The following is a 17,053-nucleotide window of genomic DNA, read 5'->3' on the forward strand; positions in this document are numbered from 1 at the left end:
CGTATCACTTCTTTTCTCCATTTTTTCGACTACTCATTATTGCTTTGGCGCCCTAGCTACACAGAGCATCTTCTCCGACAAAGACCATCGTCTCCGACAACCACCATCTCGTGTCCGTTGCGTCTCGTTCCGTTTGAAGCCGCCGCCGACAAAGGTATGGGTGCATTTAGCTCTTCTTTGTGTATCCCTTCATTTGCATGTGTTATATTCCTTCATTCATGTTATGATTCTGCTTCGTTTTCGTCTCAGGCCCTTGGTTGTTGTTGGTTGTCTTCATCGTGGTCTACATTGTATTGTTTAAGGAAGATAAGCTGGTTCCATAAGGTAAGATACATTGTGTGTTTTGTGAGAGAAAGTACGATTTTTGTCTACCTTCTTATGTAATCTGCAGCTATGGGTTGTAAATTTTTTTTTTTTTTTGCGTTTCAGTGGGGTTTATGTGGGGCTCGTTGATGAAGCTGACTTGCGGGCAGTGAGTGAACGACTTTCGGGAACAGCCTGCTGCCATCCTTCATCAGTGGTGTGTCATCCTGTGCCACATTATCAGTTTCGTTGAGCGTTTGGTTTAAGTTAGTACACTGAACTTGATGAAACCCATGATATTTAATTTGAGCTTCAGATTTACTGTCTTCATGTTTAGTTGTGTCTGTAATTGAATAAACTGGAGAATAAATTATATATAAGTATGTTGTTTGTAAAAGTTTTATTTGATGAATTACATAAGTAAATTGATTTATTTTATAATTGCCGTTAAGATGAAACATTTTGGTAGTTGCAGTAGCTTGTATGAAATGTTATGAGTACTGATGGAAAGAGTTGAATCTCCCTCTGAACCCCTTTTCAACTCATCCCCTAACTAACTCTCTAATTATTCAACTAACTATGGGGGTTACATATTAATACTGGTGATTTCTGATTCTGATCCTGGAAAGGTACTTGAGCCACTTCTAGAAGTCCTAGAATTAAAACTGAACATCTTAACTTCATCAAAAGAAGGGTAACCACTGTATGGTAAAGCACATTCAGCTCTAGACCACGTAGTAGCTGATCTTATTTTTCCAAGCAAACTCATTTCCATGTTATCTTCATCAGACTCAATGCTGTCAATTTCCACCTCCAAAATTTTCACAACCTGCCTCATTGTTGGTCTAATACTAGGGTCTGTATGTGAACACAACAAACCCAAATGAAGCAATCTCTCACCTTCCTCTATGGTGTATCCCCCTTTAGCCTTCAACCTTTCATCAACTGCACTGTGCAATTGGCCTTGCACCATTAAGGACATCAGCCATTCAATTAGCCCCGGCTTATGTTCTTCAATAGGTCTTCGTCCGCAAATTACTTCCAACACCAATATTCCAAAACCAAACACATCAGACAAAGTTCACGTTGTTCCTCTTTGAATCACTTCAGGAGCAATGTATCCTAGTGTCCCTATTACTCTTGTTGTGCTGACCACTTGTCCCTGATGATCATGCATACGAGCCAATCCGAAATCTCCCAGCCTTGCATTCATGTCCTTATGAAGAAGAACATTGTTTGCTTGAATGTCCCTATGCAAGACCTTAACTTCCCAACCCTCATGCAGGTATAGAATCCCTGTGGCTACATTTTTCAAAACTTGAATCCTCTCTTCCCATGTTAGCATCATTCCCTCTTCACACTCAAATATCCATTTGTCTAAACTTCCATTTCTCATGAAGTCATAAACTAGAATCAAATTTCCCTTTTCTTTTTTGCACCAGCCTCTTAATCCTACTAAATTTCTGTGCTTCATTCTGCCAAGGCTTGAAACCTCGGCCAAAAACTGTCTCATCCCTTCTTCCCTTTCTTGAGGAATTCTCTTGACTGCAACTTCTACCCCATGCAAAACCCCTTTATATACCTTCCTGGTCCCTCCTACAGCAACCACATTCTCTTCAGAAAACCCCGTTGTTGCTGCATCGATCTCATGGAAACCTATCCTGTGAGGCCAATACTCCAGTTCCCAATCTTCAACTTCTTCTTGTGTCTTTCTTCTGCGAAGAACGAAAAATGCGACATAACCAAAACCAATGATTAACACAAACACAATACTGGTGACACCTACCGCGAAAGCTTGTGCTCCAGGAAACCACTTTTTATGATGAACAAATGAAGGCAAATTTTCTGTCACTAATGCATCACCAATTGAAAAATTTGAATCACTAAAACTCCAAGCAAGAATCTTAGCACTGTCTATTATCCTCCCTGTTGAATAATTATTTGATATCAGTAGTGATGTTTTTGTTCTTCAACTGGGTGTTGACATCAGCCACAAACAGTTCACTTTTCCTGGTTCCTGATGCTGTAGTAGTCTTCGTATTGTGAAATTTGAAATTAATATTGTTGCAAAGGCAGAACAATGGAAATTTCAAAATATGAAAGTGCGAACTCACATGTGGAAATCTATCAATGAATTTTGCTGCATTAGCAACTTCAGTGGCAGCTCTGATTTCTTCATTTGTTGCCCCATCCTTACCATAGGCAATGTTTTCTTTGATGCTGCAACTGAAGAGTATTGGTTCCTGACTGACAAGGCCTATAAGCTTTGGTTAAGGATTGACCCTAGGCCTAAACCAGCAACCACTCCATCTTGCATTGCAGTCCTGTAAGCTTTGGTTAAGGATTGATTGTATTGAGCTATAGCTTGACTCTCGCCTGTAAATGATGCAACCTGCATTGGAGGAATGTGTATCTTTTATATTCTACTGTCTACAAACATGTAAAAGAACAAGATTGACAAGTTCCATTATGAAGATTGGCATACTTGTCGAATTGAATCAATTGTGCGCTCTACTACAGTTGCTGCTTCAGAATAAGCTGCTTGTCCATGGGATGGCAACTTTGCAAAAGTAAAGCTCATCATGGAACCAGAGATTACAAGAGGTGGAATACAACATAGAAGGACAAGGGTTAGAAGCCAACCCTTGATGAATGCTATGACTAAACGTCCTAAAAAACATGCCACACACTATATGAATTTTCCTACTTGGTATTATCACACAAAGGATAAAGAAAAAGTTAATTTTTATTTTTATTTTAATTTTGTTGTAGAGGAAATAGTGATGATTTGGTAGTTGTAGCTTTTCATTAATACCTTCTCTCCCAGGGCTTCTTGAATAAGAAGTGTGTCACCTGACATCCTTCCAACAACCTCACCAGTATTGGTTTCCTTGTCAAAGAAGCTGATATCTTGCCATAAAATTGCTCTGAGGTATAAGCCTCTTATTCTTGCTGCTTGTCTCTCCTCGGTGGACACCCAACAAGCAACCTCTGAGTAATCGTTTACCCAACATATCCAACCATGAACACTCCTTCATACTTGATTCACTTCTTGTTTGTTCTTTTAATTGGTTACTTTCATCCGATAGTCTTCATGATGCAAACCATTTACCTTTCAAAATTTAACCTATACCTCAATTTTTTTCTTGTGTTTTTCGTGTAATTATATAATGAAAAGAGAATTTATCTCTAACTTAGAGATTTTTCATTTGTTGTTTGTATAAATGCTGTTAATAAAAATACAGAATATATATCCCTAACTTTTGGCTTGTTGTTTACATAAATGCTGTTACGAATCGAACGTGATTGAAATGAAGACAGTAAGACACAAAAATACTTTGTATAAATACTGAGGCTTGAAATACTCCTTGTGATTATTATTAAGAGAGTGCAAACTAAAGAAAATATTACTGAACTGAAATGGAACAAAACACTTTGGTTAAAAAACCTTAGACTTGATTTCAGCTGCTAGCCCTTATGGGTAATCCATTATTCATTATAGTAAATGTTAGTTAGTATCTTATCACATCATGCTAAAAATGATTAGGTTGCTCTAGATCAGTATTTGTCTATGATCTATGGTTCCGATTTATTTTATATGCAACTTATGAAATTATAAGACTGACTTGGTAGGGTTGAATTGTCGATCTAAATAAAAAGAATTTTGTTTCAACTTGAATCTAATTTAGGAACATCTCTAATAAATTATAAGGTTGTATAAATGAATTAAAATTTATATATTCTCTTTTATGATCTCTAATTAAACTATGAAAAATTAATAAAATAACAACTAAGAAGCTGTCTATACTAGTATATTCAATTTTTTTCTTCCTACCCTTAAAAGTAAGAATCTGTCTTAATTTATTTTGCTTTTCTCAATACATCACAGGACCTATTTTTATTCATTATACCATGTGTTTTTTTATACATGTGTGTGACTTGCTTGGTCGGCTTTTCACTCAATGAACAATACTAGTGGCACTGTTTTTTTAACAGTATTTTTATCATTGATTGAAAAGGTTTAAAATTTATTAGGTGATGAGTACTACTTCTAAATATATATACAAAAAGAGTTATTATATATACAAAAAGAGTTATTAAATGGCCTGTGTGATCCATCAAAATTCAAGATTTTTAATAATAATATATTTGAACCAATCATATAGATAATGTTGAAGAAAAAGATCCAGATAAATACAGTGTTACTAAAATGATCTTCATTCCTATTAATTATTTAAGAACTTCAGTTTAATTCTAAACCATCATTTTGTTGAAGTTAGCAAGAGAAACAGAAGGGTACAGCAGAGGGGGCTTGGTGGGGGCTTGTTGTCTATTGTAGGGCAGGGTGGGGGCTTGTTGTCTATTGTTTGTTTTTGTTCCTGCTAGTACATGATTCCTTCTATGTATATCTTGAAGTACCTCTGGTACTTTTTATTAATATAAATTATCTTTGCATTTCAAAAAAAAAAATTTACTATTTAATACCTTCAACAACTAGAAAGAGTAAAAAAAAATAATAAGAACAGAAATACCAAGATATTAATGGATGTATAAAATTATGAATGATTCATATATTACTAGGATGTTCTTATATGATAGTATTGATATACTGTTATACAATGTACAAGATTTATTTGTTTAATCATAATAAGTGCAAATTATTGTGATTGCTTTACTTAATGGATGTCTTACGATTGAATTTCATTGTGACACACAATATGTTATGCTTAATTTTGGACACCTTGTGGATTTTGCATTAATTTGTTGGATATTTTGTGCAGTCTGGATGCTGTAAACCTGCAGAAGAATGCTAGTTTAGCTATGTGAATCCAACGACATGGACAAAGCCCACAAATGTGACTAATCAGAGCAATCCAATTGACTCTTGAATTTGATATTGAGTATTGAGGTGATTATTACATAACTCTCCTCATTAACCCGTGCTTAGGACAAGCTATATATAAGACCATATAGGTATATACAGTTCGCTAAATATCTAAACATAGCAAATGATTACTACCTTTTTAATAAGTTGCTTTTTGACAATATTTTAGCTTTTTTTTTCTTGTTATATATGCTCTGATCTAATATGAAGTGGAAATTGAACTCCTGGTCCCAGAAAATCCTGTATTTAATCATCATAATAGTATTGTCTATGAACAAGCTGTTTTGCTTTATTTTTTTCTGGGTTGATTCTGATATGAAAGCATTGACTTGAACCTACTGATTTCAAAGTATATTATGTGCTTAAGTATAGTTCATGTGATATTGAAAAATAATAAATTTGGTAGCTTTGTGTTTAATTTTCTTATAATCAGCAGTATGCAACTTGGATTAAAAAATTAAATTTCAATTTATTGTTGGTTGTAATTGATATGGTTAAGGACACTAGCATAACTCCTATCTTATAACTGTGAATTCAAGTATCCAAAGCTACCTTCCTCAAATAAAGTGCCTCAGATAAAACAACCCCAAATGAGTACACATCTGATTTCTTGGTCAATTGATGCCTCCTGAAATATTCAGGATCCAAGTATCCAAAGCTACCTTTCAAGGGTGTACTAACATGACCTTGATTGCGGATTTGATCTTTTGATAGCCACTTTGAACCCATTATCAATAACACCCTTGTAAACCTTTCCAAACCCTCCTACCCCTATCACATTTGGCTCATCAAAATTGTTGGTCGCTTGTTTCATCTCTTTTAAGGACAAATAACAGCACAATCCTTGAGCCATGGCTGATATGTTGGCACTACCAACCCTCCTACCCCTATCACATTTGGCTCATCAAAATTGTTGGTCGCTTGTTTCATCTCTTTTAAGGACAAATAACAGCACAATCCTTGAGCCATGGTTGATATGTTGGCACTACCAACTAACTAAAAAAGGTGATTTTTCCTTAATTCATTCAGAATAATCGAATCATTCATTTTTAATAGGATTTTGATCGAAAACCAAACCAATTTACCAATAGGTTCAGCAAAAGAACCTACTGAAGTCAACATTCATGCTCATCTAAACAACTACTTTCCAGCTTTGCCAAATACTTTACAACTCCTACGCAGAGGATTCAGGATGGCATTTATTGACAGAACATGACCAATATGAGATTATCTTATATGAGATTATCTTATATATAATTGAAACATATTATTCCTATGACATGAAGGACCAAATGCCTTAGCCAAACCATATACTTCAAGACTGCTAGTCACTTCAATAGACGATAGCAATATATCAACATAATTAATATTCATGGAGTCTATGATGCCAATTTTAGATTTCAGTTTAAAAAAACTAATTGACACTAGATAAAGTAGCTCAATAGATATATAAGTTAAACTCAAAGAATTGGAATAATCTATGTCGGACTTTTTAACAACCAAGATATGATTGATACCAGAAAATACATGTCTTTCAAGTTTCACCATGATCCATATTATACTCAAGTTTAGAAAATAAAATATATGTTTCATATATGCATAAATGTTATGCAACCACAGTTTTTCAATTTCAGGGTTAGGTTCATTCTTATATACCAAAAATTTGTAGATGATTAATAAAGAATTCATCTCGTAGAGGCAACCACAGTTTTCTCATTACATGATGAATAAAGAAATAATCTCATAGAGGAAATCACACTTTTTCGATTTCAGGGTCAAGGCCATTCTTGTATATTGGAATTTTGCAGATTATGTGTGTTTCTGTTTGAGAAACATGCTTTTCAATTTCAGAATAGGTTTCATTTTACTCTCTGAATGCAACAATGTGTGTGTTTCTGTTTATGTGTATCATATATAAGTGCTGCATAACCACTGAATGCATAGAGAAACAATGCTAACAATTTGTGTGCAGTAATCGTTACTTGGTGACTACTTAAGACTGCATGTATTTTTTTTCAGCAGGGTCATTCGAATGACGACACCCCCTCCATCTCCCACACAGTCCGAGATTCCTTCTGATGGGACGTCTAGGAAAACTAGACAAGCCACTCGGCTAAGAAGGTTGACAGCAAGAACATTGGAGCAAGCAAGGGCAACAGTCAGTGTGAATCCAACGACTGGTAGAGGATCCGGACCTCACAAGGATCAGTTTCACAGTTACCTTGGAGTTGTGGCACGAGACAAGATTCCAATTGTTCACGCTAGCTGGAATGATGTACCTGAAACACTGAAGAACATGATATGGGATGACATATTGGTAAGTCCCTCATGCTGGTCATTTAATATTTGTTACACACATTCATGTTTATGCTTTTTTGTTTGACACACATGTTTTGTAGGTAAAATTCGACATCCCCGAGGGTGATAATGCCAAAAAGCAGGTGATGTCAACTGTGGCAACGCGTTGGAGGCAATTTAAGTCGGCGTTGACAACTAAATATGTGTATGGTAACACTGACGGCCAAGCAAAAGATGATCCTTTGGTTAAATATGGCATTAATGAAAAAGATTGGGCCGAGTTTGCAAAAATGAGGCAAACCCCTACCTGGCAGGTTATTTCCAATTTTAATGTTTTGATTATGTTACAAACTGTTAATGCTTTTCCTTGGAATAAATGTTTTGCATCATAGTTGACAAATGCTTATTTTTTGATTTCAAGGGGATACGGAAAAAGGCACAAGAAATTCAAAAGTATAATGACTCTCCGCACCTGTTGTCTAGGGGAGGCTATGAGCTGCTAGAAAAAAAATTAATGGCTGAAAAAAGGAAGATACGAGAAGAACAAGCCGCATTTACCGAGGACCCTTCATTGTACCTCCCACCATCACCAATTTCTAGACACGAGAAATGGAAGAGTGCACGCACAAAACAATATGGCCAGATGACATCTCAAGCCGCCAAAGAAATTGCTGACAAAATTGTAAGCAACTCTTATCATTAATTGTTACTGACAAACAAATCAAAGTTTTAAATGACAACTTCCTTTATGCCTTGATCTTGTTTTGTGTTATATGAACAGGACTCTTTGGAAGAGCAAAGCAGGCAGGGCAGCATTGTGCCTTCCGGACGTGACGATATTTTGAACATGGCTATTGGAAGACCGGAGCATCCTGGTCGTGTACGTGGGGCTGGGACAGGGGTTACAGTTACGCAGTACTTTGGTCCATCATCGCGTCGGTCTACCAGTTCATCAAACATCACTGTAGAACAGTTGGCTAATATAATTGGTAACCTAAAAGAAGAATGGCAAAGACAGGCTGAACAAGAAAACATTAAAAGAGAGGAGGTGTGGATGAGGAGGGTTGAAGAGGAAAAACAGCGCACTATGGACACATTTAAAGGACAAATACAAGAAGCTATCAAGTTGGAGTTGTCACAAATTGTATCACAACATTCAGCCCCACTTCAGCCAAATGATATACAAGTATTAGCAGCAAGGGTAAGCACGAAGGGAAGCTGTGCAGCAGCAGAGACAAATGCATTAGCTAAAAAACCCTCTTTGTTGAATGGTGACAATGTCAGCCTGCATGTAACCGTTGAGAACTCCAACAAATTAGTGGCAGTGGGCAAACGGTGCGACAGTTTTGGCACCATCCACAACGTGCCCTATGCTGATGATGTTGTTCGCGTGAGTGTGGTGGAAGTTATTTTCGGTGATGCGGAGGTTCCAATCCCTACATCAGAAATAAAGTTTGTCAAAGAAGCTTTAGGTAGTTTTGTTCCATGGCCAACACATTTGGTCAAACCCATCTTGCCTGAGGTACGTAATAACATTAATTCCTATAATTTAAAATGGTTACTTACGTAAGTCTTTTTTAAATGTTTTGTACTCCTGTAGGAAGCAGAGAAGGATGTGAGCTCACCATTGAAGACTGTTGAGGAGGAAAAGGCAGCTGAGGTTATTGATCCATTGGGAGAGTTGGTGAAGAACTTGTTCGACATTTACCAAAGGCCTGTTGAGGTGTCATGGGATGGTGCTAAATTTGGGATCAATAATGTCAAAGATGGCTTCTTCATCACACACGCTGATGTGAGCGAGATAATATTAGGAGACAAGTGTTTAAACATCTCCATTCTACAGCTATGGCTTATGTAAGTGTATACCCATATTAGCTCAAACATTTGTACACTGTAGAATTGAGTTAGCTACCTTAAATAACCTATTAACTGTATTTTATGACACCATGAATTTTACATAGGTTTATTCATGATTGGAGTGCGAGCATTGGTTATGGACCATTGTATGGGTTCCTTGAACCTCAGTGTATCCACAATGCAAGCAGTAGACGTCAAGAGTGTGAAAATTACATTGGAAGGTGGTTGAAGGAAGCAGGAAAACAAATTTACATAGCACCTTATTTAAACCAGTAAGTTGAGCAAATAATGTTGGTCGAGTACGGTAATGTTTAACATATTGACTTAATGAAGTATCTTTACCTGTTCAGGGCCCATTGGCAGCTCGTTGTATTGTGCCCAGGCGACAATGTAGTGGTTTGGTTTTGTTCTTTGAAGAAGAAGCCGGATGCTGCCATCAAGGGTGCAGTAAACAGGTTAGTGCTGCCTCTACCGTGCCTCAATACTCCTACAGCAAACCACCAATGATCGTAATGCTTTGTTTCTATTTTGAAATTAGTGCAATGAAATCAGTCACCAAAACTGCAGAGGGAAAGCCACCTCAGCATGGGCCTCAGTGGATTGAAGCAAAGGTACATGTTTATTTAAATTCCAAATGCCATATGGATGTCATTTCTGTTTGCGTTGACTGAATTCACAACGTAATGTGTGTGCGTATGTCGTGTAGAGTCATGTTCAAACAGGAAATTACGAGTGTGGATACTATGTTATGCAATGGATATGGTGCATCGTAAGTGGTGGATTGAAGGATGACTGGATTCACGTATGTTTCTGATTATTGATTTACTTGTTAATGTAATTAGACGTCATTACTTTTTACCTGATGCTATGTCATTTACTAATAAATTCATATATACATGTGCAGTGGTTTTCTGATCGATCACCGCTAACAGAAGAGACCATGACCACACTCCGGCATAAATGGGCGGCCTATTTTATCCAAATAAAGAAATGCGAACCAAGAAAAAATTTGATAACTTAGGAACAATTTTCGTGTAGGCCAGAATTTTATTTGTCTGCTGAGAACAGTACATTGTTTAGATAACTTGAGTTGTATATTTAATTTAATTTTCTCTCAGCTTGAACAATTTCCTATCCAACCCTTCAATGTGGCCGTGTGCCTTGAACAGTATATTGTTTCAGTTAATGCTTGAGTTGTATACTGAATTTAATTTTCTCTCTGCTTTTTGTTTCACTTAACATTTGATAACTAACTTTTTTGCTTGTACTTAATTGTCTATCATAATATTGTCGTGTCATTAACTTTTACTGCTACAATTGCTGACTTTAAACCCAGCTAGGTAACTTACACTCAGGGTGGTGCTGACAAGGACTACAAGGAGTGTTATGAATGTGGCTGATTTAGAGGTTCAGCTCCTCCAGAGCAAGAAAGGAAGACCAAGAGAAGAAGATCTAAGATAAGGAATTCCCAGCTTTTTCATTATTAATCCTTCTGTTATTTACATAGTATTTATAGATCCTAGGAAGGAATAATTTGCTTCTAGAATTGGTATAATCCTAGGAATATTACATAACTAATTCTGTTATGGCTGCTTCCCCTCAGATATGCAGCATCAGCAGGAGGATTGTGGAAGATTGCGTGAGCTGCAAAATTCTCACTAGATTCCTTCAGACGAAATCCTTCAAATAGGTGGGCTTTTTGACCTTTCTTTTGAGTATTATTTCCTTCTGCACCCCTGTGTTTGTGAGTTCACCCTCTGTCATTGCTGTTATGTCTCTGCTGCCCTCCATTGAAGCTTCTCTGTTCATAACAAGGAGGTACCCCCATGCCACCTCCTTTGTTTAAACCTGCAGGTGACCTGAAATTACCATCAGGGTGGTGGTCACTTTGTTGTTCCTCTAAATTACCATATTTAAGTCTATGATCTATTGGGTTTGTTTGTTCTTGTTGTTGCTACAGGGGGACACATCAACCAAGCTGTGACCTTCAACAGATCTTATTACAAGGTAATCACTTCAATGAACAAATGGTTGAGTCACTAGGGATCCTTAATTAAGCTCTGTGTCTTAATTTAATGACTTTAAAATCAACAGACATTATATATCATGCATGTATCCTTCTAAGAAGCATTTTCATCTGCTTTTACGATTTTCAAAGTGCTTATATCATCTTTTTATTCCTTAATTATGTGCTCTTATCATTAAATTTGACTAATTAAATGTATATTTCTCCCGATTATTATGATCAGGTTCAAATTATAGGACAATTGTGCACGTACTATAACCTGAACAGCCATCCACAAGGCTTGGGTTAAAAATAAAACCGTGGAACCAGCACATTATTACTGCACAATTTGCTGTTAAAAAAAAAAAAAAACATTCCACGACGGTTCTAAGGAAACTACCGTCGTAGAAACGTGATGTTTCTAAGACGGACCTACAAAGCAAACCGTAGTAGTATTAATACAAGTCTACGACGGTCCATGTCATACAACCGTCGTAGAACACGTTTATCTCAACGACGGTGTTGTTACGTGACCGTAGTAGTATTAACACCGTCTCTTACGACGGTCGTCCGCAACAAAACACCGTTGTAGTGATAGGACCCTTCTACGACGGTTCTGGGAAGACAACCGTCGTAGTCTGTTGTTACTTCTACGACGGTGGGGTCCCCATGCCCGTCGTAGTCTGTTGTTACTTCTACGACGGGGCTGTTGACAGCCGTGTTTGAATTGTGGACCTTACTACGACGGTCCTTTGGAAACAACCGTCGTAGAACAAGATTATGTCTACGACGGTGTTGTCCTTATGGCCGTCGTAGTCTCTAGTAAGTTCTAAAGATGGGGCTGACCGACAGCCCGTCTTAGAATTCTGTAATATCTATGACGGTTTTCTATAACCGTCTTTGAAAGCCATCGAATTTATTACGTCGTCGCAGACAACGACGGTCTTCAACCGACGTAGTATACCCATTTAAACCGACGTTGAATTCTGCTTTTGTAGTAGTGATATGAATGAAAATTTTCTTGAGTTTTCCCTTCTTGTCTCTAGAGGTACCGGTCCTCGAAGCCAGCTTCTTTTCCATCGTATAACAATTTGGTGCTTTCATTGAGCTCTAATGACTGCCTTCCATGGCTGCCATGCCAGTGCAAACCATCTCTTTTCACGACATCCTCTCCACACAGCCATCCATCAGCAACTACTTCTGCCGGAACTTCTACCTCTACCCCTGCCATCAACCATGTCCTCTCATTCTAGCCACCAAACCACCATGGACCGCCTTGAAGAGGCTGTGTACCACCTCACCCAGAACCTATCCACCATGACCACCAAGATTTTGGAGATGAATGCCAAGCTCGATGTCATCCTTGACCGCCTATCCGCTTTCACACCCACTCCATTCCCTCCCAAATCACCCCCACCTGTGGAGACCATAATAATGGAACCACAGAACATAGACATCAACCTCTCCCGTCTTAGCTTCGATTTCACCACCACCACGTTCCACGTTGACAACACATCTTTGCAACCAGTGGACACCATGAAGTCACCGCCAACAGATGATTCGCGAAGGTCACCTAAGGCTTCCGCAACACCAACGGCAAGTTTTTGCAGCTATGGGAACTGTAAACTTAAATTCCCATAATTGGAAATATTGATTGTGAAAGAATGCCCCAAGATAGAAACATTCAGAGAGTCGCATAACAACTCCAAGGTTACAACATATACTTAAAACTGATAAAGGAGAAAAGGATGTGAGATGGCAGTTGGAAGGTGACTTGAATGCCACCATACAAAATGTTTTCCAATACAAGGTACTTAATTTTGTTCATTCTTTCAAGAGTAAAGTATGTTTTTGTTCCATATAAAATGTTTCGTCCCATTTCAGTTCCTAAAAAAATTCTAGTTGTTGCTATTCATTTTCATTCAGTATGTTAACTCTGTTAGTGAATCTGCTTAATAGCAGACATGGTTGAACATGAAAGTTAACAGTTCAAACAAATTTGGATGTTATGAAAAATTAAATAAAATTCTAAATATCAATCCTTACCGACCCTCATAAATAATTAATTTCATATCTTTATTTATTATTTTGCGAGTGCAGATTTCGGCAAATGCAAGTTGTGTATCAAGACTTGAACTTGACTGTGACCCACTACTACAAAGGATATGGCACGGCTCACTGTCGATCCCAGACTTGTGCTTCAGTAACTTGACACCTTGAATATGTATGGGTTGGGTTTCTTATCAGATGTATTGCAGTTCGATTTACTTACTCTGTTACCTAAATTGGAAACATTGGATGTTCGAAGATGCGATCGTGTGAAAACCATATTTGATGTGAAATGTACCACCCAAGACAGAAAAATGAAAACAATGGAACCAGCAGCCCTCTTCCCCCTCCCTTTTCACCTGAAGATATTGACTTTTAAGTGGCTGCCTAATCTGGAGAATGTCTGGAATGAAGATCCTCATGGAATTCTAGGAATGCAACTTCTACAAGAAGTGCATATAGAGAAATGTGAAAGCCTTACCAGTTTGTTTCCTGCGTCAGTCGCCAAAGATCTTGTGAAACTTGAGGTGCAAGACTGCAAGGAATTGATGGAAATTGTTGCAGAGGATGATAATGTGGATCCAAATGGAACAAATCTAGAGCTTACGTTGCCCTGTCCCTGTGTGAGGTCATTAAAGCTAAAGGGCTTGCCAAAGTTCAAGTATTTTTGCTACTGCTCTCTGTGGTGTGACATTTTGAAGACATATACACTTCTAGAACCGCACACTGAGGATCAAGTCTGTATTGAAAAGGTACTATTGTTTTGCTAATTTGTCTTTGCCTGCAAATTGAATTTAATTGCACTACTTTTATGTGAATTGAATTGGCATCATTATGTTCAATATCAATGGTACGAACATGCTGTTGGTACACGTTGCAACAATAATATTTGAGGTTTGAGTTTTATTCTCATTAATACAGTCAATTACATAGATTCTCACACACACCATTGTACTTCATCATATATCATGTATTAATGGTTCTCAAATAGTCAACTCTTTTTAATCAATCTCCTACCATCTAAAGGATTTTTTAATTATGATCTTCTCCATACGAACCACTACAACCTTCCTAACGGTCTCATTTATCACTTTTTCCATCTTAAAAGTTTTAAACTCAATAATTTTTTTAGGCATATATGATATCAAATTGATTTGTTTGCACCTATGCATTGAAATAGTTAATTTGTTACGAATTATCAGGCATATGTTAGCTTGAAAGTTTCGTTATTTCATTGTATATAAAAGAGCTGGATCTTTAACTTCCCTAATTAACCAGCTTTTGCTTGTGCTTTTTTCTTGGTTATTGCTTTCTCTTCGAAGCCTACTCCCAACTTACAGTGCCTGTCACTCAGGGAAAATGGACTGAAGATGATTCGTCATGGAGAATTTCAGAGAAACCACTTACACAAGTTAAAAGTTCTTACTCTGTGCTTTCATATAGAGTTGGATACTGTATTTCCATATGAAATTCTACAAGAGGTGCCAAATATAGAGAAGCTTGGGGTGTCTTGAAGTTCCTTCAAGGAGATTTTCTGCTGTCGAAGTCCTAATAATGTGGATTATACTGGACTCCTATTACAGCTAAAAGCATTACACTTGGAGTCCCTTGAGGATCTCGTTTCCATTGGGCTTGATAACTCTTGGATTGAGCCCTTTCTCAGAAATCTAGAAACCTTGGAAGTAATGAGTTGTTCTGGTTTAAGAAACTTGACATCATCGCAGTTATGTTTCTCCAATCTGAATAGTTTGATTGTAACTGGATGCCATGGATTGATAAACTTGTTCAAGTCCTCAACGGCCAAAAGTTTGGCTCGACTCAAAACAATGAAAGTAGAAAAGTGAGTCAATTCAAGAGATAGTGTCTAAGGAGAGGGGTGAATCTGATGATGAGGATGAACAAATAATAAAATTTGATAAGCTCCAGTTTTTGTTTCTTGAAGAATTGGATCAGCTACGGTGCTTTTACCCTGGGAATTTTACTTTACACTTTCCATCCTTGAGGGAGTGTACTTAATCAACTGCCCCAGGATGAAAACTTTCAGTCCAATCAACAAAATAAATTCAACTGAGTGGTTTTTTTGACATATACGACACCCAAACAGGAATGCGATCTTAATCTTGCTGTGCGCAGGACGTTTGACGAAAAGGTACGTATCAGATCATTATCATTCATTTTGTTTGTGTGAATTCGTATTTCGTGAAGCACCTAGACAGACAATTGCTCCTGATTTCTGTCAAAGCTCTAGTTTTTAATTTTCTTTTAAGAAAATTAATATCTGTCGAATGATTTTAAAACAAGTGGATTCATTCTAGCTTCTTGCAACAACTTAGTTGTTTTATTTATTCTTCTGCATGTGCAGATTTCAGCGCATGCAGGATTTGTATCTTGTCTTATACTCAGAGATAATCCGCTACTACAAGAGATATGGCATGACTCACTGCCTATCCCTGACTTGTGCTTCAGATACTTGCACTCCTTGATAGTGGACGGGTGCCAATTTTTATCAGAGGTACTACCGTTCAATTTGCTTCCGCTCTTACCAAAATTGGAAACATTGGAAGTTCGAAAATGTGATTCTGTGAAAATCATATTTGATGTGAAATGCACTATAACACTAGACAGAATAGTGACAACTATGGGACCAGCTTCCTTCCCTCTCCCTTTTCCCCTGAAGAAATTGACTTTATCTGAGCTTCCAAATGTGGAGAATGTCTGGAATGAAGATCCTCGTAGAATTCTAAGGATTCAACTTCTACAAGAAGTGCATGTTGACAAATGTGAATGCCTTGCTAGTGTGTTTCCCGCATCAGTAGCCCAAGATCTTGTGAAACTTGAAACTCTAGTTGTGCAACACTGTGAAGAATTAATGGCAATTGTTGCAGATCCAAGAGGAACAAATCCAGAGATTAAGTTCCCCTGCCTGAAATCATTGATGCTATTGGATTTGCCGAAGTTCAAGTATAATGGTATTTGTTGCATTCGTGACGCCACAATGACATTTGAGGTTTGGGCTTTACTCTCATTAATACAGTTAATTACATAGATTATTACACACACCATTGTACTTTATAATATATCATGATCCGTACGAATTGAAGACTGGTATTAGGATTTATAATAACTCAAGCACCTTGTTCAACAACAGAGACCTCCTTAGTGCATAGGGTTCTCAACATTGTTTTCACATATTTTTGTTGAAAAAGTTGACTTCGTTAATTATTGGACATCTTTTAGCACCAAAGTTCATTGTTTCAATTATATATAAAAGAGCTGGATCTATATAGCTGCTCTAACCTGCTTTTGCGTGACTATTGGTTTCTCTGTGCAGCTTATGCCAAACTTGCCGCATCTGACACTCGTGAAAATGAACAATAGATGATTTTACCTAGAAAATTTCAGGGAAACCTCTTCCACAAGTTAAAGGTTCTTACTCTGTTCTTTCATATTGAGTCCAATGTATTTCTAGAACATGTGCCCAATATAGAGAAGCTTGTGGTGCACGATGGTTCCTTCAAGGAGATCTTCTGCCTTCCAAAGCTGAAAGTATTATGCTTGGAACCCCTTGGAGAACTCATTTCCATTGGATTAGAGAACTCTTGGATTGAGCCCTTCCTAAGAAATCTAGAAACCTTGGAAGTAATGAGTTCTTTTAG

General features: G+C 37.4%; 1 protein-coding gene and 1 pseudogene across 1 annotated transcript; one reads left to right on the top strand and one right to left on the bottom strand.

Moving 5' to 3' along the window:
• Positions 1–874: 874 nt before the first annotated feature.
• LOC114376447 lies at positions 875–5,917 on the bottom strand (annotated as a pseudogene).
• A 2,656-nt stretch (positions 5,918–8,573) lies between these two features.
• Positions 8,574–10,364, top strand: LOC114376456. The gene is made up of 7 exons (XM_028334580.1): positions 8,574–9,008; positions 9,087–9,340; positions 9,448–9,615; positions 9,694–9,798; positions 9,882–9,954; positions 10,050–10,145; positions 10,248–10,364. Exons 1-7 carry the CDS (start codon positions 8,574–8,576, stop codon positions 10,362–10,364), a joined length of 1,248 nt encoding a protein of 415 aa, XP_028190381.1.
• Positions 10,365–17,053: the final 6,689 nt, after the last annotated feature.

The sequence above is a fragment of the Glycine soja genome, chromosome 2, assembly GCF_004193775.1.
Source record: "Glycine soja cultivar W05 chromosome 2, ASM419377v2, whole genome shotgun sequence".
In the NCBI taxonomy this organism is placed as follows: Eukaryota; Viridiplantae; Streptophyta; class Magnoliopsida; order Fabales; family Fabaceae; genus Glycine; species Glycine soja.